This window comes from Eptesicus fuscus, chromosome 9 (assembly GCF_027574615.1).
Source record: "Eptesicus fuscus isolate TK198812 chromosome 9, DD_ASM_mEF_20220401, whole genome shotgun sequence".
Taxonomy (NCBI): Eukaryota; Metazoa; Chordata; class Mammalia; order Chiroptera; family Vespertilionidae; genus Eptesicus; species Eptesicus fuscus.
The window spans coordinates 98,965,755-98,993,161 of NC_072481.1; the positions used below are offsets into that span (position 1 = coordinate 98,965,755).

At 53.2% G+C, this 27,407-nt stretch overlaps 1 protein-coding gene across 1 annotated transcript in view; it reads right to left on the minus strand.

Moving 5' to 3' along the window:
• Positions 1–2,852: 2,852 nt before the first annotated feature.
• The window catches only part of SH3RF3 (SH3 domain containing ring finger 3), a 289,194-nt gene continuing 264,639 nt past the window's right edge, over positions 2,853–27,407 (minus strand). The window contains exons 8-10 of the mRNA XM_008154106.3: positions 23,841–24,172; positions 12,147–12,481; positions 2,853–3,021 (exon numbers count right to left, since the gene is read on the minus strand). Of these exons, the coding sequence (XP_008152328.2) occupies positions 2,853–3,021; positions 12,147–12,481; positions 23,841–24,172 (836 nt within the window). The remainder of the gene's footprint in view (positions 3,022–12,146; positions 12,482–23,840; positions 24,173–27,407) is intronic.

A 27,407-nucleotide genomic window follows, 5' to 3' on the forward strand; every position in this document is an offset into this window, starting at 1 on the left:
TGTAAAAATGTATAGAGAGAGTTTACAAGTTGTGACTCTGAACAGATAAGAATGTATTCCTAAGGTGTGAGTCTCTTGAAAACAAGACTGCCTTGTGACAGAGCTCTGGGAGGCAGCATCTGTGGAGATGAGCTGTGTCCTGGACCCCACCTGTGGGGGCCCAGGGTCGGAGCTTCCCTTCCACCTCTCCCCCGACCCCTCCCAGCTCCCAGCCCCCCATCTGCAGAGGACTCACTCCGGCTACCCCATGGACCTCCAGTCTCTAGACCAGGTTCACACTGCCTGACAATGAAGCAGTTATCTATATATATAAAGAGACAGGGTCGTAACATCCAAATGACCGAAGGCTCGACTGAACACCAGGTTGTGTGCACAGCAGGTGAGCATAGCACTGCTGATCTCTCAGAGAGAGAGAGAAAGGCAGGGCTGATCAGCAGTGACAGCGGCTGCTGGCAAGGCACGGAGCCAAGCCTCTCTCTCTTTCCCAGAGGTCAGCCAAGCTTCTCTCTCTTTCCCAGAGGTCAGTTCAGCCCACTTGCCAGCAGCCTGGGGCAGCTGCTGATCAGCCCCGCCTCTATGATCAGGCCTGGAGACAGGCCCTGAGATGCTGACTGGCATAGAAACCGACCAATCAGAACCAAATCTGAGTGAAATGCGAGGAGCCAATGGCTGCCTAGGAGGCAGAGCTTTTGACACTGACTGGGATAGAAATTAATCAATCAGAACCTACTCTGAGTGAACTGCGAAGGCAGAACCTGAGGTGGGGGCTGAGGAGGAGTTTTAAGGACAATAGCTGTTTGGTGTAAGATGTAAGAAAGTGATTCAAGTTTTTAATGACCGGTTTGGCAGTATAGTGCATATGGCTGGCTATCAGTCCAGATATAGGGATTATGTGTTTATGTATGCCAAGAGCATCTTCTCCTGATGAAAAAGGCTTTTCCCCCATTTAAGCAATCCTATCCTATATAATCTATCTATACTAATAAAAGGGTAATATGCTAATTAGACCGGGTCAACCAGCCATCTTCCAGACATCTGACTTCCTTCCGGACAAAGCCATGGTGGTGGGGGCTGAGGCAGAGGCAGTTAGGGGCAATCAGGCTGGCAGGGGAGGGCAGTTGGGGGGTGAGATCAGACCGGCAGAGGAGGGCAGTTGGAGGTGAGATCAGGCCGGCAGGGGAGGGCAGTTAGGGGCGATCAGGCAGGCAGAGGCAGTTGGGGGCAACCAGGCCAGCAGGGGAAAGCAGTTAGGAGTGAGATCACGGTGGCAGGGGAGGGCAGTTAGGGGCGATCAGGCTGGCAGGCAGAGAGGTTAGGGGTGATCGGGCAGGCAGGGGGGACAAAGTAGGGGCGATCAGGCCAGCAGGGGGGCAAGGTAGGGGTGATCAGGCAGGCAGGGGGGACAAAGTAGGGGCGATCAGGCCAGCAGGGGGGCAAGGTAGGGGTGATCAGGCAGGCAGGGGGGACAAAGTAGGGGCAATCAGGCCAGCAGGGGGGCAAAGTAGGGGTGATCAGGCTGGCAGGGGGGCAAGGTAGGGGCAATCAGGCCAGCAGGCAGAGGAGTTAGGGGTGATCAGGCAGGCAGGCAGAGGGGATAGGGGCAATCAGGCAGGCAGGCAGGCGAATAGTTAGGAGCCAGCCATCCCGGAATGAGAGAGGGATGTCTGACTGCCAGTTTAAACCAGCAGTTGGCCATCCCCCGAGGGGTCCCAAATTGGAGAGAGTGCAGGCCGGGCTGAGGAACCCCCCCCTCCATGCACGAATTTTGTACACCGGGCCTCTAGTATATTATAAAAAGGCAAGACCTTCACCAGGTCTTATAAATTGTGGAGGCTTACATCTGAACTGGGGTAAAAACTGCACATTTCAATAGTTAGAAATCATAGTTTGATAAAACGAATTGTTGTCACTCTTGCTAAAGCAATAAGAGGGAAATTCCGCTTTTCCAGGGTAGGGTCCACTTTCATGTCCTTTTCATTGCCACACAAAAGGCGATTATAGCCACTTTTCCTGAAGTTGCATGTTCTTGAGTAAAAATTACAATGTCTAGACAGAGCTTTGGGCTTTGGTAAAGGTTGAAAGAAACTGGCTTTTTCCAAACTCCCTTGAATCCCCTAAATGGATTCCCTCTTATCCCCGTGGTTCAGGGCATTGTGGTGTTGAGAAGGTGGGCTTTGCGAAATTCTCCAAAGTTCATATAGTAAATATAAAAATTATGCCCATTTGATGTTTCCTCGGACATTTTTTTTCTTTCAAACTCAACCAAGTCATTACAAAAGGCAGCACCAGATGTATGAAAATAGGCAATGTATGACCGATTAGAAATATATAAAGTCTGATAGCTTTATATTAAAAAGATGTGAGAAGGAAGCAAAGCGAAGGGCAGTGGCCGACAGAAGTGCTGTTCCCAGTGCTGACGGGGACCAGCATGGGAGCTAGGGGGGCCCCACAGGCCGCACAGCCAGGCTTTCCCAGGGGCTGGGCAGGCGGCAGGCGACTGAGGTATAAAGAGAGCGATGAAGCAATCTGGACCCCACCCGCCGCCCAGACAGCCTGTGAAGACATCTGTGCCCTGCAGGAGCCACCTCGGGGAGCCACCTAGGGGACTCAGGGAGCATCTTCCTCCTCCTAACTCACTTCTCTACCGTTCACATGGGGTGGCAGGCATCTCATCCAAGAACAACCCCAAGATGTGCTCTCGGTTGTGGGTTGTGGGTGAAAGCACGACCTCCACACCCCTGCAGGGGCCTTGGAAGGGACCTGAGACCTTGGGGAGTGGTGGCCCTCTCCTTGCACCTTGGGCTTCCTGGAAGGCCTTCCTCCCTGGTGAGTGGAGTGTGGAGAGTTTGTCCTCAGAAGCTCTCGACGAAGCTGCCCGGGAAGAGGCCCGTGCGACCGTTCCTCTGCAGGGTCCCCTTGTACCAGCCGTCCTCACGCTTCTTGTGCACAAAGACAATGTCTCCCTCCTTCAGCTCTATCTCTGCCTCGCTCTGGGGCGGGTACGAGACCACGACACGGTACCTGAAGGGGGGACAGACACCACAGTGGGTGAGCCTGACCCAGAAGCTGGAGAATGACCCAGGGGTGGCCCGCTGTCTGCTGGCAAGATCTTTATTTCCTTCCCCTCTGGTACATTGTTGTAATTTGGGGCTACTTTCCCCACTTAAAGTAATTCTTTTTCACTTTTATTACAAATTTGATAGTAGCCTTTCCCTGTGATGCCTTTTAGACCCTGATCCAGGCCGCTGGATGTTTCCACCCACATGCGGCCTCTCTGAGTCACGTCCTCCCTCAGGCCACCTCAGACCTCGGCCTCCAGTGGCAGGGGCAAGACAGGTGGCCGGGTCCCCATCATGGCACAGGACCCTGACCCTCTGAGATCACTTCCTAAACAAGGCCCAGTGTTTCACACACCTCATTCCTGCAAAACCTGGCCCTCCCTGTGGCCTTTGAACTCTTCACCCTTCATTTTCAGACCAACATGACATATGATCCCAGTGGTGACATGACCTGCGGGGCACCTGGAGGGGTGCTTGGTTTAGTTGAGCTCCAACCAGACCAAGCACAGACCTCTGAGGGCCCCAGGGGCCTCAGCAGGTGCCGGGGCAGGTGCACACAGGGTGCTATCCCTGAGAGCTGCCCTCACAGCTCCCGGGTCTGAGACAGTGGTCTGACCCTCCCCGGCATTGTGCCAAGAGCCCTAGCGTCAGGACAGGGCAGTCTGGCATGCATCCCACACCCACACCTGCCCACAGGCAAGGCCTCAGAGGAGGAGGAGGAAGGCTGAAAAGAAGCTGTGCTTGATCTGAGGACCAGCCTTCTTCTAAAACACCATCAAGGACAAGCTAGCAGGTGCCCTTGTGCCGTACCCCTCACTGTCCCAGCCTGACAGGAATTGCCCTGCCCCCACCACTCAGGGAACTCACAGGGGCATGTGTGCTGACATCGGACTGGACCTTCACCCTCTGTCCATCCAGCTGGGCACGGAGCAGGGCTCCAGGACAGAGTCCCAGTACTAACTGTGCACGGGTTTCGTGCAGGCAGGGTGTAGCCACTCCCACTCCCTACGAGTCCCTAGCTGAAGGTTGCCACAGACTTGGGTAGGCTGAGGCACTGGGGAGTACTCGGCCTGGCCAGGCCAAGGTGCTCAATAATCGTTCCTCCACTGACCAGGAGGGCTGGGCCGGGGCCACCTGGAAGGGCACGCATCCAGTCACCCTAGGCCACGTTCTCCCCGTGGCCTCGCCATGGGTCCCTCTGCTAGGAGACTCGGAGAGAGTTGCAGGCCCACAGTGGGACCGGCGGGTTGAAGGGTGGGGCTGCTGGGGGAGTGGGAGGGCAGAAGTGGAGGAGGGCCAGCCGGGGCCAGGAGTCCGCACTGCTGGCGGAGGGAGAGGCTGGCAGTGGGCAGTGGGGGCAGTGGGACCTGCAGCTCCATCCACATCAGCCTCCCAGCAAACAGCTGCCACCCCGTTCAGCTCATAGTCGCAGCTGACCAGGCCCCGATGACGCCTCTCCTGTGGGCAATAAAAGACGACAGAAGTGGAAGTGTGTGCGGGGCTGGGTGGGGAGAGCAGGTCGGTGCTGTGGCTCCTGCACAGGGGGCCCTGGACCATCTCCCTGCACTCTGCACACACTGAGTGACACGATGACATGCACCCCATTGCTGTTTGCCCCCCCGCCGCCCCCCACCAAACTGTCTCTGGGCCTTCTGTCTTCCCTTCTCCTGCCGAAGGCTGCAGAGACCCCTCGAAGCAGTGATGGATCCTGGCGATCTGCGCAGTGGTGGTGGCCTAGAGTGGCCTGACCTGGATAGAGGGGCCTCTGAGGAGACACTGCCCTGTGTCCCCTCCTCCCTGCAGTGTCCGGGCCATGGTCCAGGCCCACTGGCCGGGTGGGGGAAGGTGGGAGACTTTTTTTACCCTTGTCTTCCTTGGGCCATCAGCCAGCTGTAAAGGCCTGCCCCTCCACCCCCGCCCCCACCCCGGCCTTCCCCTTCAGCCACAGCCACACAAGTGGCCTCTGGCAGACAGCGTCCAGGTGACCCGGCAGCAGGCTGTCCTGAGGGCTCAGAGTTCTATGTGGAGCCTTTCCCTGGTACATTCCAGTCTTTATGAAACCAGGAAACTCATTATAAAACAAAAGATCCCAAGTCAGCATTTCTCAGAGTGGCTCACAGACTTTAGGACCTGGGCCCAGATTTTTGCATCCATCCTGTCCCTGCCTGCTGAGACGCCGGGGATGGGGCAGGGAATGTAGATTTTAAATAAATTCGGAGGGGCGGGTGTTACATACTGATGTCTGAGAATCGAGGTGCTGAGTAAGAAAACATTTGAGGAGACTTCATCTTCCCTCAGCCCCACTGGCTCCCAGGCCTGGGTACTGGCCCATCTGGGCGGAGCAAACAAGCCTTGTCCGGGGCAGTGGGCTGGGCTTGGGGTGAGGACCCAGGCTCAGCCTCGGTGCCCACAGCCCCTGACACACAGACCGTTTGTTCCAGGCAGGCAAGCTGGGGCGGAGAGGAAGGAGGCTCCGCGGTTTATGTGACAGGCATGCCTGCTCCTGCCGCCAGGGAGCGGGCCCGCCAGGCTGAGGGCCTCAGAGTGGCTGCAGGTACAGGCGGCTGGGCCAGCTTCCTTGCCGTCCCTGGGAGCCAAAGGCTGGCTTTGGGGATATGGAGGAGGAGAGAAAGAAGCATATAAGTTCCACCCTCCTCCCAGCCCAGTGATGCAAACAGCTGCCTGCCAGGCCATGCCCTGAAGGAGGACAGATGACCTGTGACGTCAGGTAGCACCGCACACAGACCGCACCATCCCCAGGCCCTGGCACTCAGGCTGTGTGTGCGAACACCAAGGCCAGCCCCGTCCTCCCTGTGGCTTTCTGCCATCCTCACCTCCTTTCCAAACACCTGTCTCCCTCAATTCCTCCAGGAAAAGAAAGGCAAGAGTGAGATGATTTCTCAAACTCTGAACAAAAGTTTTGTTTTTTGCCAGATGTGAAACAAACAAGCAAATATTTAAATGTAACTTGTTAGGGGGGAAAAGTACTTTGGTGCTTCTGAGCAATAAAATGGTTTAATGAGCCTAGATGGATGACGTGGGCTGAATATATACGAGACAGGCATTGAACATTTCTGTCCAGATCATCCCAAGACTCTGAGCTACTCTTCCTGCTGCAGAGATGTAACTGGCACTTCCTGTTACAGGCACCAAAGGCCCAGGACCGCTGGAGACGGCAGCTCCTCCCGGGCAGGATCACGCGTCTTACATCAATGAGAACTCTGCTGAGATGAGGTTATGTCGCCCACAGTTAGTTTTCAGACATAAGATTCAGGGAATAAAAAAGCTCCAAGTCAGAGTGAATTCTTACCACTGCATGTTGCAGTTAGCCTATTGTGTGAGGTTTGGAGTGTCCTCTTCCCGTGTCATCTGCTCCCCCCCAACAGCAGGGGCCATCAATCCCACAAGGGGCCTTGCCTGGCAGGCTCTCCGCAGCACTGGCTGCAGCACAGTGGGGGACACATGGTCCCCGAGTTACTGGAGAGTGGTCACCACAGAGCAGTGTCCTGCTAGGAACGTGGAAACATTAAGGACACATCTATACCCTGGACACCACACTCTAATATCAGCATGTGTTTCAGTTGCCTATTGCTGCTATGTCACATTTCTGCAAACTTAGTGGCATAATAAAACACAAATTTCTCATCTCATGATTCTTTAAGTCACCCCACAGTCTCACAGGGATAAAGCCAAGGTCTCAGCAGGGCCGGGTCCTCTCGAGGCTCCAGGGGAGACTGTGCCCCGGCTTTTCCATCTCCTCAGAGCTGCCCGCATTTCGGGGCCCAAAGCCCCCTCCTCCATCTTCAAGGGCAGCCAGGGCGAGGGAGTCCTTCTCCCGTCAGATCACTCTGACCTTGTCTTTTGCCTCCCTCTTCCACTAATAAGGACTCTGGTGGTCACACTAGGCTCACTTGGATAACACGGAATAATCTCCATAGTTAGCTGTCTTTATTCCCTCTGCAACATTAAGGCTTCTTTGCCAGGTGGGGGTCACATAGTCACGACTTGGGGAATTAGGGCACAGACATCTTTGGAAGTCATTATCCTACCTGCCATGCCACACAATACATCAAAGCCAAAACCTTTTACATCCTAACGAAGCCAAACAACGTACAGGCCAGCAAGAGTGGGGATGGACAGGCTACGTGTGTGAACATATGGAAAAAGAGACTGTGGCGATAAAAAATGGATTAACATATCTGTCGTATGATATAATAGTATTATATATCATTTCATATATTGTTGTTGTTGCTATTGTTTATGCATTCATAATTTTCCAGGTATTAGTCTAGGTTTTCACAAATATTGTAACTACCAGATAGGCATTATTATCCCCATTTTATATAGGGGAACTGCAACTCAAAAAAACACACCGAAAACCCTTATTTGGAGTGAAATGGCGAGTGTGCTTATTGCTCAAAGCCACTCTGCAGTATTGCCAAGGAGTGAGAGCGCTAGAGGCAAGCACGCGGAGGGGAGGGTGCTGGGTGGCTGCCCCAGAGGGAGATAGGGTTAGTTACGGAACCACATGTGTGATTGTGAGCAAGTTACTCAGGCTTTTACTAAACCTCAGTTTTCTCATCTATAAAAGGGGGTTACTCAGGGGGATTAACTGAGGTGCTGGCAGAAGTGAAGCTGCATGTACACATGGCTGCCCTGATGTGTATGGCTGGGATCCATACCAATTGTTAAAGGTTCTGAATATCACCCCTGCACAGAGCGTTCTGCAAATCCTCGTTATTCTAAAAGCAGGTATAAAGACAGACTTACACTTTCGCTGTTTAGCAGAAGTCAACAGTTGCTGGCCCATGTTGTCCCTCCACCACCTTGGAGAGAGATTTATTCTCAGTGGCCCAGAATCTCAATGCCACCCCAATGGCTCGGCTCTAAATCCCTTCATCAAGGCCTCGGGATGGCAAATTGTGGCCTGCACCTAACTTGTATGGTCTGACAGCTAAGAATGTTACATTTTTAAATGGTTGAAACAAATCAAAAGAAGAATTATAGTTCATGACACAAGAAAATTGCATGAACTTTAAATTTCAGTGTCCATAGTAGGGTCTACTGGAACCCCCACCCCATTGTTTCCACGTGGTCTATGGCGCCTTTATGTCCTCCTGGCGAGGCGAGCATTGCAACAGAGTCTGTGAGCTGCAACATCTGCAACACTTACTATCTGGATCTTGTTACAAAAGGTGTGCTGAGTGGATTCATGTGAAACCTCTCTCCATGGTATCATTTATCCTGAGCAGATGCCATCCCCTCTCTCTACAGCCCCGTCACCCTGAGCTGATGCCACCCCCTCTCCCCACAGCCCCGTCACCCTGAGCAGATGCCATCCCCTCTCCCCACACCACAGTCCCATCACCCTGAGCTGATGCCATCCCCTCTCCCTACAGCCCTGCCACCCTGAGCTGATGCCATCCCCTCTCCCCACACCACAGCCCTGTCACCCTGAGCTGATGCCATCCCCTCTCCCCACACCACAGCCCCGCCACCCTGAGCTGATGCCATCCCCTCTCCCCACACCACAGCCCTGTCACCCTGAGCTGATGCCACCCCCTCTCCCCACACCACAGCCCCGCCACCCTGAGCAGATGCCATCCCCTCTCCCCACACCACAGCCCCGTCACCCTGAGCAGATGCCATCCCCTCTCTCCACACCACAGCCCTGTCACCCTGACCTGATGCCATCCCCTCTCCCCACACCACAGCCCTGTCACCCTGAGCTGATGCCATCCCCTCTCCCCACACCACAGCCCCGTCACCCTGAGCAGATGCCATCCCCTCTCTCCACACCACAGCCTTGTCACCCTGAGCTGATGCCATCCCCTCTCCCCACACCACAGCCCTGTTACCCTGAGCTGATGCCATCCCCTCTCCCCACACCACAGCCCCGTCACCCTGAGCAGATGCCATCCCCTCTCCCCACACCACAGCCCCGTCACCCTGAGCAGATGCCATCCCCTCTCTCTACAGCCCTGTTACCCTGAGCGGATGCCATCCCCTCTCTCCACACCACAGCCCTGTCACCCTGAGCTGATGCCACCCCCTCTCTCCACACCACAGCCCCGTCACCCTGAGCAGATGCCATCCCCTCTCCCCACACCACAGCCCCGTCACCCTGAGCAGATGCCATCCCCTCTCTCCACACCACAGCCCTGTCACCCTGACCTGATGCCATCCCCTCTCCCCACACCACAGCCCTGTCACCCTGAGCTGATGCCATCCCCTCTCCCCACACCACAGCCCCGTCACCCTGAGCAGATGCCATCCCCTCTCTCCACACCACAGCCTTGTCACCCTGAGCTGATGCCATCCCCTCTCCCCACACCACAGCCCTGTTACCCTGAGCTGATGCCATCCCCTCTCCCCACACCACAGCCCCGTCACCCTGAGCAGATGCCATCCCCTCTCTCCACACCACAGCCTTGTCACCCTGAGCTGATGCCATCCCCTCTCCCCACACCACAGCCCTGTTACCCTGAGCTGATGCCATCCCCTCTCCCCACACCACAGCCCCGTCACCCTGAGCTGATGCCATCCCCTCTCTCCACAGTCCCGTCACCCTGAGCTGATGCCACCCCCTCTCTCCACAGTCCCGTCACCCTGAGCTGATGCCATCCCCTCTCCCCACAGCCCCGTCACCCTGAGCTGATGCCATCCCCTCTCCCCACAGTCCCGTCACCCTGAGCAGATGCCATCCCCTCTCCCCACAGCCCCGTCACCCTGAGCTGATGCCATCCCCTCTCCCCACAGCCCCGTCACCCTGAGCAGATGCCATCCCCTCTCTCCACAGTCCCGTCACCCTGAGCTGATGCCACCCCCTCTCTCTACAGCCCCGTCACCCTGAGCAGATGCCATCCCCTCTCTCTACAGCCCCGTCACCCTGAGCTGATGCCACCCCCTCTCCCCACAGCCCCGTCACCCTGAGCAGATGCCATCCCCTCTCTCCACAGCCCCGTCACCCTGAGCTGATGCCATCCCCTCTCCCCACAGCCCCGTCACCCTGAGCTGATGCCATCCCCTCTCCCCACAGCCCCGTCACCCTGAGCTGATGCCATCCCCTCTCCCCACAGCCCCGTCACCCTGAGCAGATGCCATCCCCTCTCTCCACAGTCCCGTCACCCTGAGCTGATGCCACCCCCTCTCTCCACAGTCCCGTCACCCTGAGCTGATGCCATCCCCTCTCCCCACAGCCCCGTCACCCTGAGCTGATGCCATCCCCTCTCCCCACAGCCCCGTCACCCTGAGCTGATGCCATCCCCTCTCCCCACAGCCCCGTCACCCTGAGCTGATGCCATCCCCTCTCCCCACAGCCCCGTCACCCTGAGCAGATGCCATCCCCTCTCTCCACAGTCCCGTCACCCTGAGCTGATGCCACCCCCTCTCTCTACAGCCCCGTCACCCTGAGCAGATGCCATCCCCTCTCTCTACAGCCCCGTCACCCTGAGCTGATGCCATCCCCTCTCCCCACAGCCCCGTCACCCTGAGCTGATGCCATCCCCTCTCCCCACAGCCCCGTCACCCTGAGCTGATGCCATCCCCTCTCCCCACAGCCCCGTCACCCTGAGCTGATGCCATCCCCTCTCCCCACAGCCCCGTCACCCTGAGCAGATGCCATCCCCTCTCCCCACACCACAGTCCCATCACCCTGAGCTGATGCCATCCCCTCTCCCCACAGCCCCGTCACCCTGAGCTGATGCCATCCCCTCTCCCCACACCACAGCCCTGTCACCCTGAGCTGATGCCATCCCCTCTCCCCACACCACAGCCCTGTCACCCTGAGCTGATGCCATCCCCTCTCCCCACACCACAGCCCTGTCACCCTGAGCTGATGCCATCCCCTCTCCCCACACCACAGCCCCGTCACCCTGAGCTGATGCCACCCCCTCTCCCCACACCACAGCCCCGTCACCCTGAGCTGATGCCATCCCCTCTCCCCACACCACAGCCCTGTCACCCTGAGCTGATGCCACCCCCTCTCCCCACAGCCCCGTCACCCTGAGCTGATGCCATCCCCTCTCTCCACAGCCCCGTCACCCTGAGCTGATGCCATCCCCTCTCCCCACACCACAGCCCTGTCACCCTGAGCTGATGCCATCCCCTCTCCCCACACCACAGTCCCATCACCCTGAGCTGATGCCATCCCCTCTCCCCACAGCCCCGTCACCCTGAGCTGATGCCACCCCCTCTCCCCACAGCCCCGTCACCCTGAGCAGATGCCACCCCCTCTCCCCACACCACAGTCCCGTCACCCTGAGCTGATGCCACCCCCTCTCCCCACAGCCCCGTCACCCTGAGCTGATGCCACCCCCTCTCCCCACACCACAGTCCCGTCACCCTGAGCTGATGCCATCCCCTCTCCCTACACCACCGCCCAGCCCTTATCTGAATCTGATCCTCTGACCCCTTATAAAACTCAAGCAACGGCACCCTACAAACATGGCCTCGTGGACCACGTCACCTCAGTTAGACTCAGTTTCCTAAGACTCTAGGCTGAACTCTATGAAATTGCTGGTTTTGTTTTTTTTTTTTAAAAAAAAAGAATGTCAGCAATTTCATGCGGTTCAACCCAACTGTGTGTGTGTGTGTGTGTGTGTGTGTGTGTGTGTGTGTGTGTGTGTGTCCTTGAAGCCAGTTTTGGGGTAATGTTTAATTGTAAGATGTCAGAGTAGGCTAAACTTAAAAAACCTGCTTCCTGTGTGGGGTGCACAGGCTTGTGGGGACTTAGCCCAGCGGCCTACTCCAGGGGTTCCCTAGGATTGATGGACAGCCTCCTCTCTACGCCCTTCGGTCAGTATCCCATCAGTTCTGAACAATTTCCTGATGAATCACTTGTAAATCCCAAACTCAGGACCCAGATGGATTCAGAACATGAAATACGCTCCCATTTATTCCCAAACTGGTTTTATCCGATGCTCACCTCCAAGGTCAGGACCTGAGTAGTCCTGGCTAGTGAGAGGTGTCTAGTCAATTTGGTCCTAAGGAAATCCCTGCTGTCCCTGCTCCCCAAAAGTGGCTCCAGACTTCACAGATCAACCCACAGCAAGGTTTTAGAGGATGCAAGCTGGCCCTCAGCCTTACCTCTCTCTGGGCAATGGCTTGGGCTCAGGGCGGGCGGCAGCCGTGGAGAAAGGGGCTTGCCTGGAAGGGGATGAGGAGAAGTTCAGGTCCAAGGAGCCCGTCTTTCTGTGCAGTGGCTCCATCCCCATCGCCCCCTGAATCTTGCTCTCTATGGGGCAGGACCCTGCCCGGCCATGGAGGGACAGTGAGGACGCTTCGAGCCCCACTGCACCCTGGAGCGAGGCGTCCACTGCCACCTGGGGGTCATGGGTGGGAGAGATGGACGGCGGGGAGCGAGACTTCTTCTTGGCGGATGCCCCGGCTAGAAGTTTCAGCAGCCCACTCTTCTTCTCTTTCTGGAAAGACACACAATGTTGAAACCCATTGGGTGAATGCTTCTCAGTGACCTTGTTGTTAGTGAGGCGGGGGGTGGGGGGTGGGGGGAGTGTAAACCTTTTGGAGACTTTAAACAGAATCTGGGAAAGCTGGTTAGAGGAAGAAAACAAAGCTAATATCGAAAGCTTTCCCAACTCTTGTTTTCCTTCCTTTCCCCAAACGCGGCGTAAGTGGCCCACATGGAATCAGGAGCCCCCTGGGCAGGCTGGAAGGTGCCCTGCCCAGGAGAGGGTACGCAGGGGCTGTTCCTGACAGCACACCCACTCGCCATCCAGGGCCTGTTCTAACCTGGCCACTTCATCTGCCTTCAGGTCACCAGCTGTCATCATAATGTGGTTTTTCACCTGGTTTTCTAACCCTCACAGCTGGGTTTAATCATTCTGCCGTGGGCTTCCGGAGATGAGCTACCTCAGCGGCGTGGGGTGGGGTGTGGGAGGTGGCGAGGGGGGGAGACCCTGGACACAGCCTTCTCTGCAAACCTTCTTCTGCACACAGGCTGGGCCACACGGGACACCTGCAGAACCTGTGCGCATGTGTACCCGTGTGCACCCCATACATCCCCCAGACAGTCGCTTGTCCCGGTGCCAAGGATGGCAGCCGGTGAGGGCAACTCCCCCATTGGTGAATATACTGTGAAATCTCGTCACCCGGCGGCGGCTCTCCTACCTTCAGGGATGTGACAACATTCAGGACATGGTTCCCCCCGGCACCACCCTGAAGGCCGCGTGCTGGGGGGACACCCAGCACGGTCTTCGTCGGGACTCTCGGCTCTGCAGGAGCATCTCCCCTTCCTCTCAGGTTGTGTGGCTCCAAGATGCTCTACACCGAGGCCCAGGCCCGAGAGCCAGGCTGCCCTGGAGGCACCAGCCCAGCCGGTGTTCGTGGGTGTCTGCACTTCTACTTCCCTGAACCCTGTGCAGCTCTGGGTGTGAGGGGCGTCTCACCTCAACCTCCCCGGCGGTGCCGGTGTAGAGTACATGGAGTGTGGAAAATGCTGCCATCGACACTGTAGGGATAGTCTCCGTGTGGGAGAGAAGAATCCTGTTCACCTGAGGCTGTGCCACATGTGCGTGACTGTGTGCGTGACTGTGTGCATGTGAGGGGAAGAAAGTGTGGACACGCAGAGAGGTGCTTTTAGAACAATGTGCTTGCCTTGGAATTTGGACACTGGCATGGCTTTATTGGAATTTAGTTTTCTAATGTCCAATGGGAGTTAGGTGGCCAGCAGATCTAGGGATATGGTGTAAAAGGGTGGCAGTGCACATGATTCTAATCCTAGACCACTGGATCGGTGATGGCTACCAAAAGTCTGCTTTAGTCCCAGCTCACTGGACTCTGAGGTGGACAGATGCAAGGTTTCCTATTTCTGTCTTCCTCGTCTGCATGGTTAGAAGCTACTGGGGGAGTCAGTGTGCTGAAACTTCCTTAAAACACACATATGTAGTAACATGCATATCCTTAAGCTAAGTCATTAACACTGTAGTATGAACAAGTCATACATTTTTCTCTACTCCTAGCACTGATATTGAGAGAAAGGATGGAAGCAGATGTCCTAAATACTGTCCATGATGATAAAAGGCTGGCATGGGCGAGCAGGTGGGCACAGGGCAGCCCTATCTGTGCACTTTGCTCAGCTCAGCCCTGTTTCAGCGTCCTTGACAAAGACATGCTGGGCATACTTAAGAGAATTTCAGTAATTCAGCCACTAGGGGGCATCATGCATCTGGCTCAGAGGTTGCCTCAAGGCATCCTGTTCCCCCCACTAGCTGGGGCTTCTGCTGCCAACACTGCTGAAAGGTGCTGGCAGCTGGCAGTGAGTGTCTGGCTCTGCATGACCTGAGACAACTTAGGCGAGGGCACTGGAGCTGAGAGGACACAGAATAAATGTGAGGGGTAGTATCTGATGGTCCTGGTCCTCTGGGCTCAGCTGTCAGAGCCCCCAAACCTCAAGTCGCTGGCCTTGGTTTCCTGCTGGCATGCTTCCCCCACTTAGCCTTTCCCAGCCCCTCTTTTATTCTTCTTCATGAGCAGAGAACAGATTGGATCAACAAATGCTTGCCGCAAGGCGCTGCGGTGGGACGGAAGGCCCTGGCAGCACAGCCACGCCTCAGTGAGATGTATACGGAGCTGAGAGAAGACAGAGTCACTGGGACACTCAGCATGTCATCGTGAAGTCCAGCCTTAGCTGTGTGTTTGCAATGGATCAGTTTCCTGTCCTAGTTCTCCATGAATAAATAGGACTGATCATTTTCTTAATTTGATTATGGCAAACTCTGATATCATGGCTGGAGAACTGTCCAAAACAGAATTCTGGTAATGCCTTCCTTAAGCATCTGGTTATTACACACTGCTGTGGCATCGGTGTCCTGGCAGGCACCGAGCACTGAGTTTGCGGACCGCTCCAGGCCCTCCCTGGGGTCTCTGTTCTCTGTGATGCAGGTTAGGATCAGCTAATGAGCACTTCGAGGGCACTGGGGAGAGACTCACAGGTCAACTTCACAGGCAACATCATGGGGAGAATGAGGCTTTTGTGGATGCAATTTAGGGTCTCTGGGCTGAAAGTTATGTTAAAGAGAGATAGCTTTGCTGGGGTTTCTCCCAGGACCAGGACTAAATTAGGGATTTTCACGGGCCCAGTGAATTGCAGAAAATAATGTTTCTGTTAGGTTTCGGGGGTCATTGCTTTCTTACGAAACCTTACCAGCATTCTGCTGTCCCCAGCTGTGGCTCAAATCCCCCTCCAGGGTGAATCACTTTTCAGCCTTGGTGGGGACTGCAAACAGTCTGCACTGTGGGAACAAAATGCCCCCCCACAAGTCCTGCCACGGGAGGCAGACACGTCTGCAGAGTTTCATCCTCCCTCTGCCCCCAAATGAGTGGTGGAGTGCTGCCACGCAGTGGGGACAAGCCCCCTCTGTGAAGCCCTCCCCAGCTCCCCATGCAGTTACACACCCATGATCCCTATCCCCCTTCCTGTCGTAGTTCATGCCAGCGGGGCCGAGGGACCAGGAGCACAGGTGCAGCTCCGAGTCCCAGCTCCATAGACACTGCCTCACAGAGGTGTTGAAATGAGAGATATGAGTACTTTTTAAACCATGAATGCATCTTACAAATATTGATTATATTACTGTTTTTATGATGTGTTTGGATATTTTTAAGTTTCTGCAAAATACCTAGGACCTAGTTAGCTCCCAATACATTTTTGTTAAATAAATAAAATGGATTTCATTTCCACCACTTGGTGTCTCACCATTAACCCTTGTTTTGTCTTGGGAAAGCACATGGGACAATGCAGGCTCTCCCACTTGGTGAACAAATAACTAACCAGGGAGTTAGATAAAATTTAACTTTGGGGCCCCACCCGCCAAGATTCTGCCTCAGCAGGTCTGAAACAGGGACAAAAGAAGTGACTCTGATTCCGAACCCAGCAGGTGATCAGGCAGAAGCCAATGGCCATCTGTGCAGCCTGGTGCGTGATTGCAGAGGACTACAGACAGTGACGTCAAAACACAGAGAAGGGACCAGCTTCCAGGGAAGGTGATAAAAGCAGGAAACAAGGGTTATTGAGCACCTGCTTAGGAAAGGAGCTCTTGAAGGGGAAGATACTGTCATCCTGCGGACCTTTAGGATGTTCAGCCACATCATGGCTGCCTTGGAGACAGATGGCATATCTGTCAGGGTCATTTATTAGTTGACTGAACTTGAACAAGTTATTTAACTGCTTTTAGAATCAGCTTCCTCATGTATAAAATGGAACACACACACACACACACACACACACACACACACACTCACACACTCACAAATTATCCTGGAAACTGTTTCTTGAGAACAGAGCCAGACACTCTTCTAAGTCTTGTACATACATTAGCTCATTAGGCTCTTAAAGTAGACATAGGGCAATTAGTTAGTAAGCTGCACAATCTGGATTTGAACCCAGAACTCAATTTCAAATGTTAACTGCAACTCTGCTGCTTTGTCCTGAGAACTGAGACAAGGCACACAATCCAGTATGGCATTCTATAACTGTAGACGCCGCATACACACTGTTCAGACTTTCATTTGTTTAAGTCATTTCAGAGAAGGGCACGGGGGTTTACACAGAACGGTGATGAGAGGACTCTGGCAGGGACTGCATGATGACAAGGTGGGCTGGCTGGTCCCCTGTCCCCCCGGCGACAGGCAGCACTCCGCTCCTCTAAGCTCCTCTTCAGGAGGAGACCTCGAGAGCAGTGCTTAGTGCTCCCGAGAAAACGAGGATGCGACATGCAGAGCACCTAGTGAAGTGCCTGGCACACAGTCCGTTTTCAGCAAAGAGGGGTTGCGAGGATCCGGAGCTCCATTTAGTGGGATATGCCACAGCTCTTCATTCATTCATCTGGCCCCAACCAGCGTTCACTTCCTGTTGGCACAGGCTGAGGGCAGAGGAAGTACTCGTCTCATGGTTCACCCACAAAGGAAGATGCAAATAGGATCATAGGACCAGATGCACATCTGGGAGCCTCTGGGAGCCTCGGGTGCAACAATAGGCTGATAATATTCTCCAAGTCCCTGAGACAGTCCGTCCTGACAGGTCACTGGGGACGTCTCAGAAGCTCCAAGATTGAAGAAGCACAGACTCTCTGGCCTCAGGGTGGGAATGTTGTAAGAAGCAAGGCACAATAAACATGTTTTCCACATTTCACTCAAACTCAGCCTGCCAAGCAGAAAGCACGAGGCGCCCTCTCCAGCTCCCAGCACACTAACCCAGTGACCACATGGTGACGACCAGAAATGGTGCTTAAAAGCCACACTGACCCCCTTTGGACCCCTCCTCTCCCTGAACCAGACGCCTCCAGGGCACTGGCATCCTTATTTCCTCCTCTTGAACTTCTTGACACTGTGTACGGCTTCTTCTGTGGCCTTTCTGAACAGCAGTTAGATCTTCTTCCCAGAACTGCTCCTTTCTCCCCCGTTGCAAACACGCCTGGACTCCCCTTTTCCCAGTAATTCTCAGGCTCGGCTCTCCAGCTCTCCCTCCTGTGTAGAAACATCTTTAGCCCCAACATCTCCAATGAGCTCTAGGACTTTAATCTGCAACTTCAAAAGACATCAGAAGCTCTGAGATGGAGGATTGGGAAGCCCCCTCTGCCCAGCCCCAGTTGGAGAGAGCCAGAGCTGATCATGTCCTGGTTCTTGTGTCCAGGTGAGGGACCAGATGAGCCTAGGGGCTCAAGGGGCAGAGAAGGAGGAAAGTGAAGTCAAGGCAGGAGCTGGGAGCTCGAGTTCTAAGCATGACCTGCAGGCCATCACCCTGACAACTATCCTGATCCCCACCGCAGTGCAGAAACCTGGGGAGCCCCAGGCTGCTCAGGCAGTGCAGTCCACAGCCTCGGTGGGGCTCGGTTTTCCCAAGCTTGCCAATGATGGCAGCCCATGCCCACCCTCTCCATAACGTCTTCATCTCTCCACTTTCGTTTGCAGGTCTTGCCCTTTTCCAAAGGCTCTACTCTCTCGTGTCCTTCTCGGGCAGGTAGGAGGTAATGCCCCACACCGTCTTTTACAAAGGAGGAAACAAAGCCAAGCACATGGACACGGAGAACATCAGCCATGTGCCTGGTGGTTTGTATGCACTTCTATTTTAATGTCCTTGTCCTTGGCTGGGGCTGCCACAACAAAACACCGTAGACGGGGAAGCTTAGGCACCAGAAACGGATTTCCTCACCATCTGAAAGCTGGAAGTCTGACATCGGATTGCAGGCATGGTGAGGTTCCTCTGAGGGGGGAGGGCTCTTCTGCTGCAGGTGGCTGCCTTCTCCCTGTGGCCTCAGGTGGCCTCATGTGGCCTTTCCTCACTGTCTGTGCGGAAGAACAGAGACCTCTCCTCCTCTTCTCAGAGGCTACTAATCCCATCAGGAGGCCCTCCCCCCATGACTTCATCAAATCCTGATCACCCTTGAAAGGCCCCACCTCACATTGGGGGTAGACCTTTAACTTACAAACCTGGGGAGACACAAACATTCAGTCCAAAACAGTCCTCTCCATAACTGCTGTCAAGGGCACAGTTACCTCACTTACAGTTGAGGAAATTCAAGTTCAGAGAGATGACATGGGTGGATGGGACCCTGGACCCAGGTCCTTGCATGCGGACTCCAGGCATCCTGTACCACCACATTGCCCGCCATCCCTACTGCAGGTGGTGAATGAGTGCAGGGACGGAGGAGGGTTATTTTCCGCTCATCACTGAGCTCGCTCTTTTCACAGGTTGTGATGGCATGTTAGAGGACAAAGATCTTCCATGAGCTTTGCACACACACACACACACACACACACACACACCCCACACACATAAACACACATACATACATGCACACACATACACAATACACACATACAAACATATAGACATACACACATGCTGTAGTTTTGATAAACAATTGTGAGATGGAAACATGAAAGCACATCCCAAATATTTCTATGAAAACAGTTACAGAAATGTTGGAAACATGTACAACTGAGAGGCAAATCACTGAACTTCAATATATTCTTACAGGAAGCAGTAAGACTTCTAGATAACCAATCAAACCAAATGGCTGGCTTGTGAAAAATCAACAGATCACATTCCCACAGATGGGGAGTTCAGAAACTAGAGGGCCCCATCCTGACTTTAAGGCATAACTGGGATGTGAGGCCGACAACAGCCCAGGGAATCCAAACTATGCAAGCTCGAACATATCAGTGAGACAGCTAGCCTGCTTCATGGGAGCTGAGGAAAAGAAAAGGAATGAAACAAACAGCAAGAGCTACAGAGACAGAAGTGTGGAACTTGACAAGGCCGCGAGGGCATAAATAACACTTAAATTACTTGACCAAACCCTGGCCGGCTAGCTCAATTGGTTGGAATTGCCAAGGTTGTGGATTCAATCCTCAGTCAGGGCACATACAAGAAACAACCAATGAATGCATAAGTGGAACAACAAAGTAATGTTACTCTACAAAGTAATGTTACTCTCTCTCTAAAAAATCAATGAATAAAAATTTGTTTTAAATTGCTTGCACAAGATACTGCCTCTGATCATGATGCTCATTTCCCTCTGAAAGGCTCAGCTGGCTCAGAGCCCCGCACGGGCCCTTTTGTCACTGTCAGTGACACCTTCTCCCTGAGGGTCTCTCTCAGTCTTGCCATCATTCAGGCAATGCTACCAGGCTGGGGAGGTGAGCAGGCACAGCCCACAGGACCAGCAGGGCAGAGTCCTCTGTGCGGGCCTGGAAGGGTTCTTCCACCACAGCCCAGTCCCTGACCTCGCGCCCCTGGGACAGCATTTACGTGGACTTTCTGACACTGGGTGGGGGGGTGCTGGTGTGAGGGACTGGTTACCCCAGGAGTAAAGTGAGCCCTGTTGGTGAGATGGAGCAGTATGAGAGACGGTGAGGAGACCCCAGGAAAGAGACCTGGGAGCCTGGTGCTCAGGGGCTTCTCTTGCAGGCTCACTCTGCCCCACTCCGGGGCAAGCTTAGCAGTGAAAGAGGGAATCTGGGGCAGGTGGACAAGCCTCCTGGCATCTGCAGCAGGACCGGCCACCCCCACCTCCCCACGCACAGCCGCCTCCCTCCCTCCCCAGGAGCCTCTCACACTCCGAGGCCGTCAGGAACCACCTACTCTCTGAAATGATGGCCACTCTAGGAAGACTACTTCTCTCTCCTCTGCTCCGTCCCGTCACATCACACAACCTATTGGGCCGTCTTCAGCCTTTGTACTTGCTTTTTTACCTCCGTGACATTGGACCACGAGGGCACAGACCTTGCTGCAATTGTCCTGCACCCAGAGCCCCCAGAGCGCTCCACGTTCTGAATGTGATGCCAGCCCACACCTGACAAGTGGCCGTGAGCCCAGTGCGCAGCTGCTCCTCCACCAAAGAGAGGCCCCAGCCGGGCAGGTCTCACCTCCCAGTCCTCAGAGGAGCCCGGACACAGAATGGGGAGCAGACCAGGCCTCAGTGGCACTCCCATTGCTTCCAGGAGAGAAGCTGTCTTTCCTAGGCCACTGTTCCAGAGCTGATGCATGGCTGACTGGGTTTAACATTATTCAACGAGGGAGGATTAAAGTGCTGGGGTGTCAATTCTCCAGAAATTTTTTTTAGACTCAGCACCCAAGAAGCTGTAGAAATGTGTGACCCTGTTCTCTTGCCACCTCAGCTCAATGCCATCATCTTTTCATTGAAGTAGGAAGACTCTGCTAACCCAGTAGTATTTATAGCATAACATTAATTCCTTTAAAATTGCTTCATAGGAGATTATGAAGAGTGGGGCAGAGTGATGTCAAACGGCAGAAGGGCAGAAATCAGAAGCCTGCTCCCTCCTAGGGGTCTGTGCTATGCAATCACTTTGTCAGGTTTGGATAACTTTGCCTTGTGTTTGGATTTCTAACAGGCCTCTGGCGTTTCTGCAGAACAAACACAGTGCTACCACAAATCAGATTAAATAAAATGCATTCAGATAATGTTTTTGTAAAATCTGGCACCCTTCTGAAGAATGTCTGGAACGGAACAAGAAAGATTAAACACTTTGTTATTCACTCAGGTATGCCGAGCTCAAGTACTTCTGAATTTTAAACACAAAACAGATGGATAGAACCCACTTCATCCACCGGAAGAGCAGCAGCAGGTCTGTGAGTGGCACACAGGGGAGCAGTCTGCTTCATCAAGGGGATGCCAGATTTCTGGGGCTCAGTTATAATTGAAGCTATTAGTTCCATTAGCACACGGTGGGCTGACAGCATGCCAGACCCTAACAGGCAGCCCACAGCTTTGTGGGATGCTTTCGATTCTCTTCCTCATCTATGTGATTCGTAAGACAGGCTGCTTCCAGGAAGTGTGAGGTGCACACCCAGCCTGCGGGCCTTAGAGGTGCAGGCGCAGGTGGCAGCTGGCCGGGCCCTTTCCAGCCCTGCCAGGCAGCACCTCCCTGAATGAGGGTCCTGCTTTGGGCTTCCATCCATGTCCAATCTTAATTTGGCAACTGCTCCTAAATTTCTCTAAGGAGCCACCATCTGGTGGTACTCTATGGTTGTTATCACCTGAGAATGGTCAGAAGAGGATGGAATTTGAAAGAAGCTGAGGTGTCAGAATCCAGGTGAACTGTGTTCTGCAGGTCGGCCCAGTCCAGGGCCCACTTCTGCTCTCCTCTGAATTACCCATCTGTCCATGGAGGAAGATGGCACACTTCCCAGACTCCATTACTTGGGAGCAAAGCATAAATTGCTTCCTGTGCCTCAAGGAGTCTGTGCCCAGTCACAAGCATGGCCGGGTATGGGCTGCTGTAGGCCTGTGCATTTCCACGGCCAGGCCCAACCTGGGGAGTCATCCGAGCTAAGTTGCTTTCCATGTGGGAGCAGGACTTTCCTCCGAGGAGCCTTTCATTAAGAGGGACCCTGGACTCAACTGCTCCTTCCTGACATAGGAGAACGGTTAGCAGAGAGTAAGCCTTGAGTGAAAGCAAAACACTTGCTAAGTGTCTAACCGGTTGGCCTGTCAAAACCGACCCAATGTTGGTTTTCATTAGCGGCACACCTAAGAGGGCAAAGGTGGTGAATAATATCACTCACCACGTCGGTTCCCAGGAGCCTGACCCTGCCCAGCATGAGCCACACTGAATGAAGCCAGCCCTGTTTCACTAACTGGAGAGAGGGAACTGGGGCAAAGAACCAGTAACGTTGACAGAGCAAGTACGGCTCTTCCCTTTCTAAGTCTGTCCCCTGTTCTTCCTCAGCATTTCGGAGGCCGAAGGGATCTTGTCTTCCAGGAAAGATGCCCTCGTGAGAGGGTGGGGCCACCCCCACCTCTGCAGCTAGAAGGCCCAGCACGTCTCCTCACAAGGCTGCAGGTGGAAGGGAGCAGATCAAGACCCAAGTGACTTTCAAATATAGACACAAAGCGCAGAGCAACCACTTCACTTCACACCCAGCCAGTCTATCAATATCCGGGGATTTGAGCTTTGAGAGCTGAGAGCTCAGCAGGAGCAGCCATGACTGAGGCCTCCTCCACACCAGCTGCACGGGAACTACTTTCCTTTGGACTGGACGGGAGGTTGTGATCAGACCTGAGCATCGGGGAGGCCCTGAAGAGTCTGGTGTGTGCATCTCTGTGGGGTTCCTGGACTCCCACCATCCACAGGGAGCTGGGTGGTGGGTGTGCCTCAGGGGCTCCTAGGCTGATGGACTGAGCAGTCAGCCGGGCTTAGGTATGGTTCATGAAGAGCAGAGGCTGGTCTCCCTATGAATACACAATCCAGGGTTCAGGCTCTCATCCAAGCCCTAGTTAGCACACTCCATTCAAAAGACTGATTTTACATGGAAAGGTTTTAAAAGATTTACAGAATGTGTCAAGATGAGAGAATGAGCATAAACCTTTCATACAACAAGGCCGATAAAGAGAGTGGGTCCCTGTTGCGGACCTAGGCCCACACTCCAAGGAGCCGCTAGGCGGGCGGTGGCCCCTGAGCACCGGGGCTGTCTCACTGGCTGAAGAAAGGTAAAACATCTCACCAACAAGTTTCTAATATAGATTACATGTTAAAATGATATTATATTTGGAGATGGGGTTTAATAGATTATACTGTTAAAATGAATTTAATGTTCTAATTTTATTTTAAAATTATTTCAACTTTTTAAAAAGGTGACTACTAGAAGAGTTCACATTAGATATGTGTCTTGAAATGGCTTTATTGGACAGCATTGATTTAGAAACCTGGAGTGTAATCCTGTTTGATCCAGTGTCTGGATGGGTGGCAACTGAGGCAAGCTCATTGGAATCAGATTTATTGTGTGAAATAAGCCTACTTCCTTCACAGTTAAAAGAAGAGCTAGCAATGCCACCCATACCAACTCAGGCTGGCATCCTGCTCCCATTTCTCCTCAGAAAGCGGGCCTGAACGGTGCGTCTGAGAGGTGGTGCCCGCTCAGGGATGACACAGGGAAGGCGTGGCTGCCACTCCCCCAACACAAAAGCGGGTTTGTGTATTCTGTTATAATATCCCGGTGCATGGCAAGGAGAGTGTTGTTCTAACAAAATGAGGATAGCACCATGATTTTCCAATAGATGGATGAACACATCTTGAGGAGAAGACACATTTTTCTGATTTGCATAAAAATGGTAGTTGGGCTCGGGTAGTTGGACCTGCGGCCTGCCTAGATTCCACTGTGACAACCAGCTGCTCGCTGGTCTGGCTTCCCTGTCTGCCATGTGCCTGGTGCCCACCTTTAAGCCTTAATTGTACAAAATGTCTTTGGTGTATGGTGCCAAAGAGTTACAATGACCAGCCCACCCAGGATGGGCTGCTTACCTTTTCAGTTTTCTTCTCGTCTGGCTTGCATCTCACGTTGGTGGGGCTGGATGTAGACAGGCCACTGACGGTCCCCACTCCAGCCTCCCCATTGAGGTTGGCAGCAGTGACATTGGGAGGTGTGACGGCCGATGCCGCTGACGTGAGTGGGATGGCTGGCCAGGGGCACTGGGCGCCACTGATGGTCTGCACTGGGGGCTGCTGGAGGTGCTTCAGGGACACCGTGGAGTGGGGCCTGAGGCTGGCAGTGGGCAGGCGGGACGGGGAGTTCTGGGTGCACAGGGGCGACACCATGGTGGCTGGTTGGTCCTGAGCCTGAGCAGAGTGGGCAGCTGGAGCACAGGATGGGAGAGACAGTGGGTAGACAGTTTAGTTTGAAACCTGCCATGCAATTGCAATGGACTCTTTCCTGAGACAATTTGCCCAGTCTCTGTGCAACTGGCACAACACAGAGAAAGCCTGAGGCCCAGCACCCTAAGAATGCACACAGACTACCTGCCCTCAGGACTGGGGACACCACCTCCTGCCTTGCCACCAGTTTCCTTTTTTTTTTTTATTTAATCTTTTTTAATAAAAGAAAACCTTATTGTTGAAAGCCATAGAGATGTGGGGGAGGGTCATTTGTTACAGCATAACTTTCTTTTATTTATTTATTTATATATTTTTAAAAAATATATTTTATTGATTTTTTTACAGAGAGGAAAGGAGAGGGACAGAGAGCTAGAAACATCGATGAGAGAGAAACATCGACCAGCTGCCTCCTGCACACCCTCTACCGGGGATGTGCCCGCAACCAATGTACGTGCCCTTGATCGGAATCGAACCCGGGACCTTTCAGTCCGCAGGCCGACGCTCTATCCACTGAGCCAAACCGGTTTCGGCGCCACCAGTTTCCTACTGAGTCTTGGACCAGCCTTCTCCGCTGCGATGGGCTAATGCACTCACCCTTGTTAGACTGTGTCCACAAAGTAAGGCCTGAAGGAGAACTCTGCAGAAGCCTGCCTGTGAGGCCCGTGCAGCAGTTCCCGACCGCAGTATTCAGTGCTTTGTTCCTGACACTTGGTACTTGGCCTGGTTGAGCTGTGCCCATCACAGGACAAAGCAGCTTGTATGTCCCTCCTCACCCCCTGAAGTCCAGGGAGCATGCGACCCCCAGTCCCTGCCTGCAAACTGCAGCCTCAGTTTCCCGATTCACACAACAGGAGCCTCGTGGCCAGGAACCTACCCTTGCCTGAAGATGCTAGGACTCTAGCCCAGCTGGCGTGGCTCAGTGGTTGAATGTCGACCTATGAACCAGGAAGTTATGGTTTGATTATGGGTCAGGGCACATGCCCAGGGCTTGATCCCCAGTAGGGGGCATGCAGGAGGCAGCCGATCAATGATTCTCACTCATCATTGATGTTTCTATCTCTCTCTCCCTCTCCCTTCCTCTCTGAAATCAATAAAAATATATTTTTAAAAAAGATGCTAGGACTCTAAAGAAAAATAAAGTTCCTTCCAAACATAGTGCCAAGTTAAAATGAATCCTATTACAGCTTGTGTTAGTAATTTTGAAGAACTGTCTCCTTACTAATTACAGAAACAAATAGGGGACAGAATGGGCCACGCCATAGGGACAGAGTTCTAGGCAGGTGGGTCTGGCCTAAAAAGAGACTCATGGGTGGCAGCAGACATCACTTCACACCAAGTGTCCCTCTAATGCTGCCCTGCTCAGTTCCAGTGTGTTGGCCTTGTTAACCAGAGAAGAGGGATGCCACACTGCCGCAGTGTTCCAGTGCCAGACTTTGTGGCATGCATGGCCTCAGCAACATGGAAATACACATGCAGCGAAGCCATGTTCTCAGCCCCCACCTTGGACAGAGCGCACACTCACACACCTGCCCGGCTCCGCGCCACAAGCAGCCCCTTCCTCTGACAGTGTGCTGGGAGCCCCTCCTCTCTTCCCAGGAAGTGAGACAGAGAAAGTCTTATTCATGGTTTAAAAAAACTACTCAGAATTTGGGATGGCTTTGGATCCTTCCTCAACGTGGCTCCTCATTTCAAAGAAAGACCAGGGTAGGCAATGATGCAGATCGATGAAGCCACTGGGGTCACTTAATCCCCCCGAGATAATCAGTCATTTATCTGCCCCTCCCCTGCTGCCTGGGCTTCAGCCCAGCTCAGCATCCTGTAACCGGAGGTGACAGCTCAGCCAGGGAAGGGCAATGGCACTTGGTCCTGAAAACCCTGCAGGGCGGCTTCCGGTTCCTCTGCTGAGCGCTGGCACAGCTCGCCTCCACCTCAGCTAGCTTCCACCCGACTGCACATCTCCTTACTAAAACACTACAAAGTAAGAGACGGTATCAGCGGATAAATTCCTTTGTACGGCTTTCCAGTGTCACGAATTTCTATCTTCAACTGAGTTCAGTCTAGAGTTTATGTCACGATGGAGTTTTGTAATTAAATATATTTTCTCTTTCCAAAATTTCAAGTTCGTTCTTTTTCATATCGAACAGTTTCTGATTCATAGCTATCGGCATCTCTCTTTTTTCTTCACCACCCTGTCTTTCGTTTTTAGAGGGTGGATGCTATTCCTTCTATTTCCTTTTAGAGGATCTTAAATATACTGACATCAGTGACTTTTTTAGATTTCTCATTTATTTCCCTCCCATTTCTTACGTTTACTGGCTATCCTTTATGTATTAGCTGTCCCAGCCCGGAGATGTTAGTTCATCTGAGCAGCGGTGTCTTACTGCTGTTGTTTCTGCCCTGGATTACTTCTCTGGGTCTGCAGTCTTGTCCCTCTTCTACATGGACCTCTGGGGCCTCTTCTCAGAACCATGAGTAACAGCATCACTTGAACTCTGGTCGTCCAGGGATGGTGAAGACTTAGTCCTCAGGCCAGAGCCACACTCAGCTCTCGGCGTGCCTTCCGCAGTGCTCAGCATTGCGCATGCCCCCAGGAGAGGCTGGGTCTGGTCCCCTGATACTTGCCTGGAGCTCCTGCCCATATGCTCTTGCAGGTGTTGAAAGTCAGCCCACACCACCTGTTTTCCACCTGGAGCCTGTAGGCCAGCATTTCCTTTACAACCATAGAGTTGACTTTTAAAAAGTTGTAAAAACAAACAAGCAAACTCTCTGTGTTTAGAACAGAGAAAGTAGGGGAGTTCTACATAAACTCATTCTTCCATACTGTCCAGGGGTCATGCTGTCACTTCTCATTCCACAGAAATGTGGTGTCTTACTCGATCATTCCATCAAATATTATCTGGACAAGACCAATATGGCTCCACCTATTTTCAGAAAAAGAATTTATTGATCTAGTTGTTTGTTTTACAACAATATCACACTGACTTAATTACTGTAGTTTTATAATATGCCTTGAAATCAGTGTTAGCCTTCCTAATTTGTTGCTCTTTTCAAGGCTGCCTTTTACTCTTCTAGGTCCTTTGCATGCTTATATGAATTGAGATCTAGACTCAATTTCTATTAAAAAGTTGGGTGGGGTCTTGATTGGTGTTAGATTGAATTTATAGGTCAATTTTGGGAGAATAAACACTAATATATTAAGTCTTCTCACTCATGATT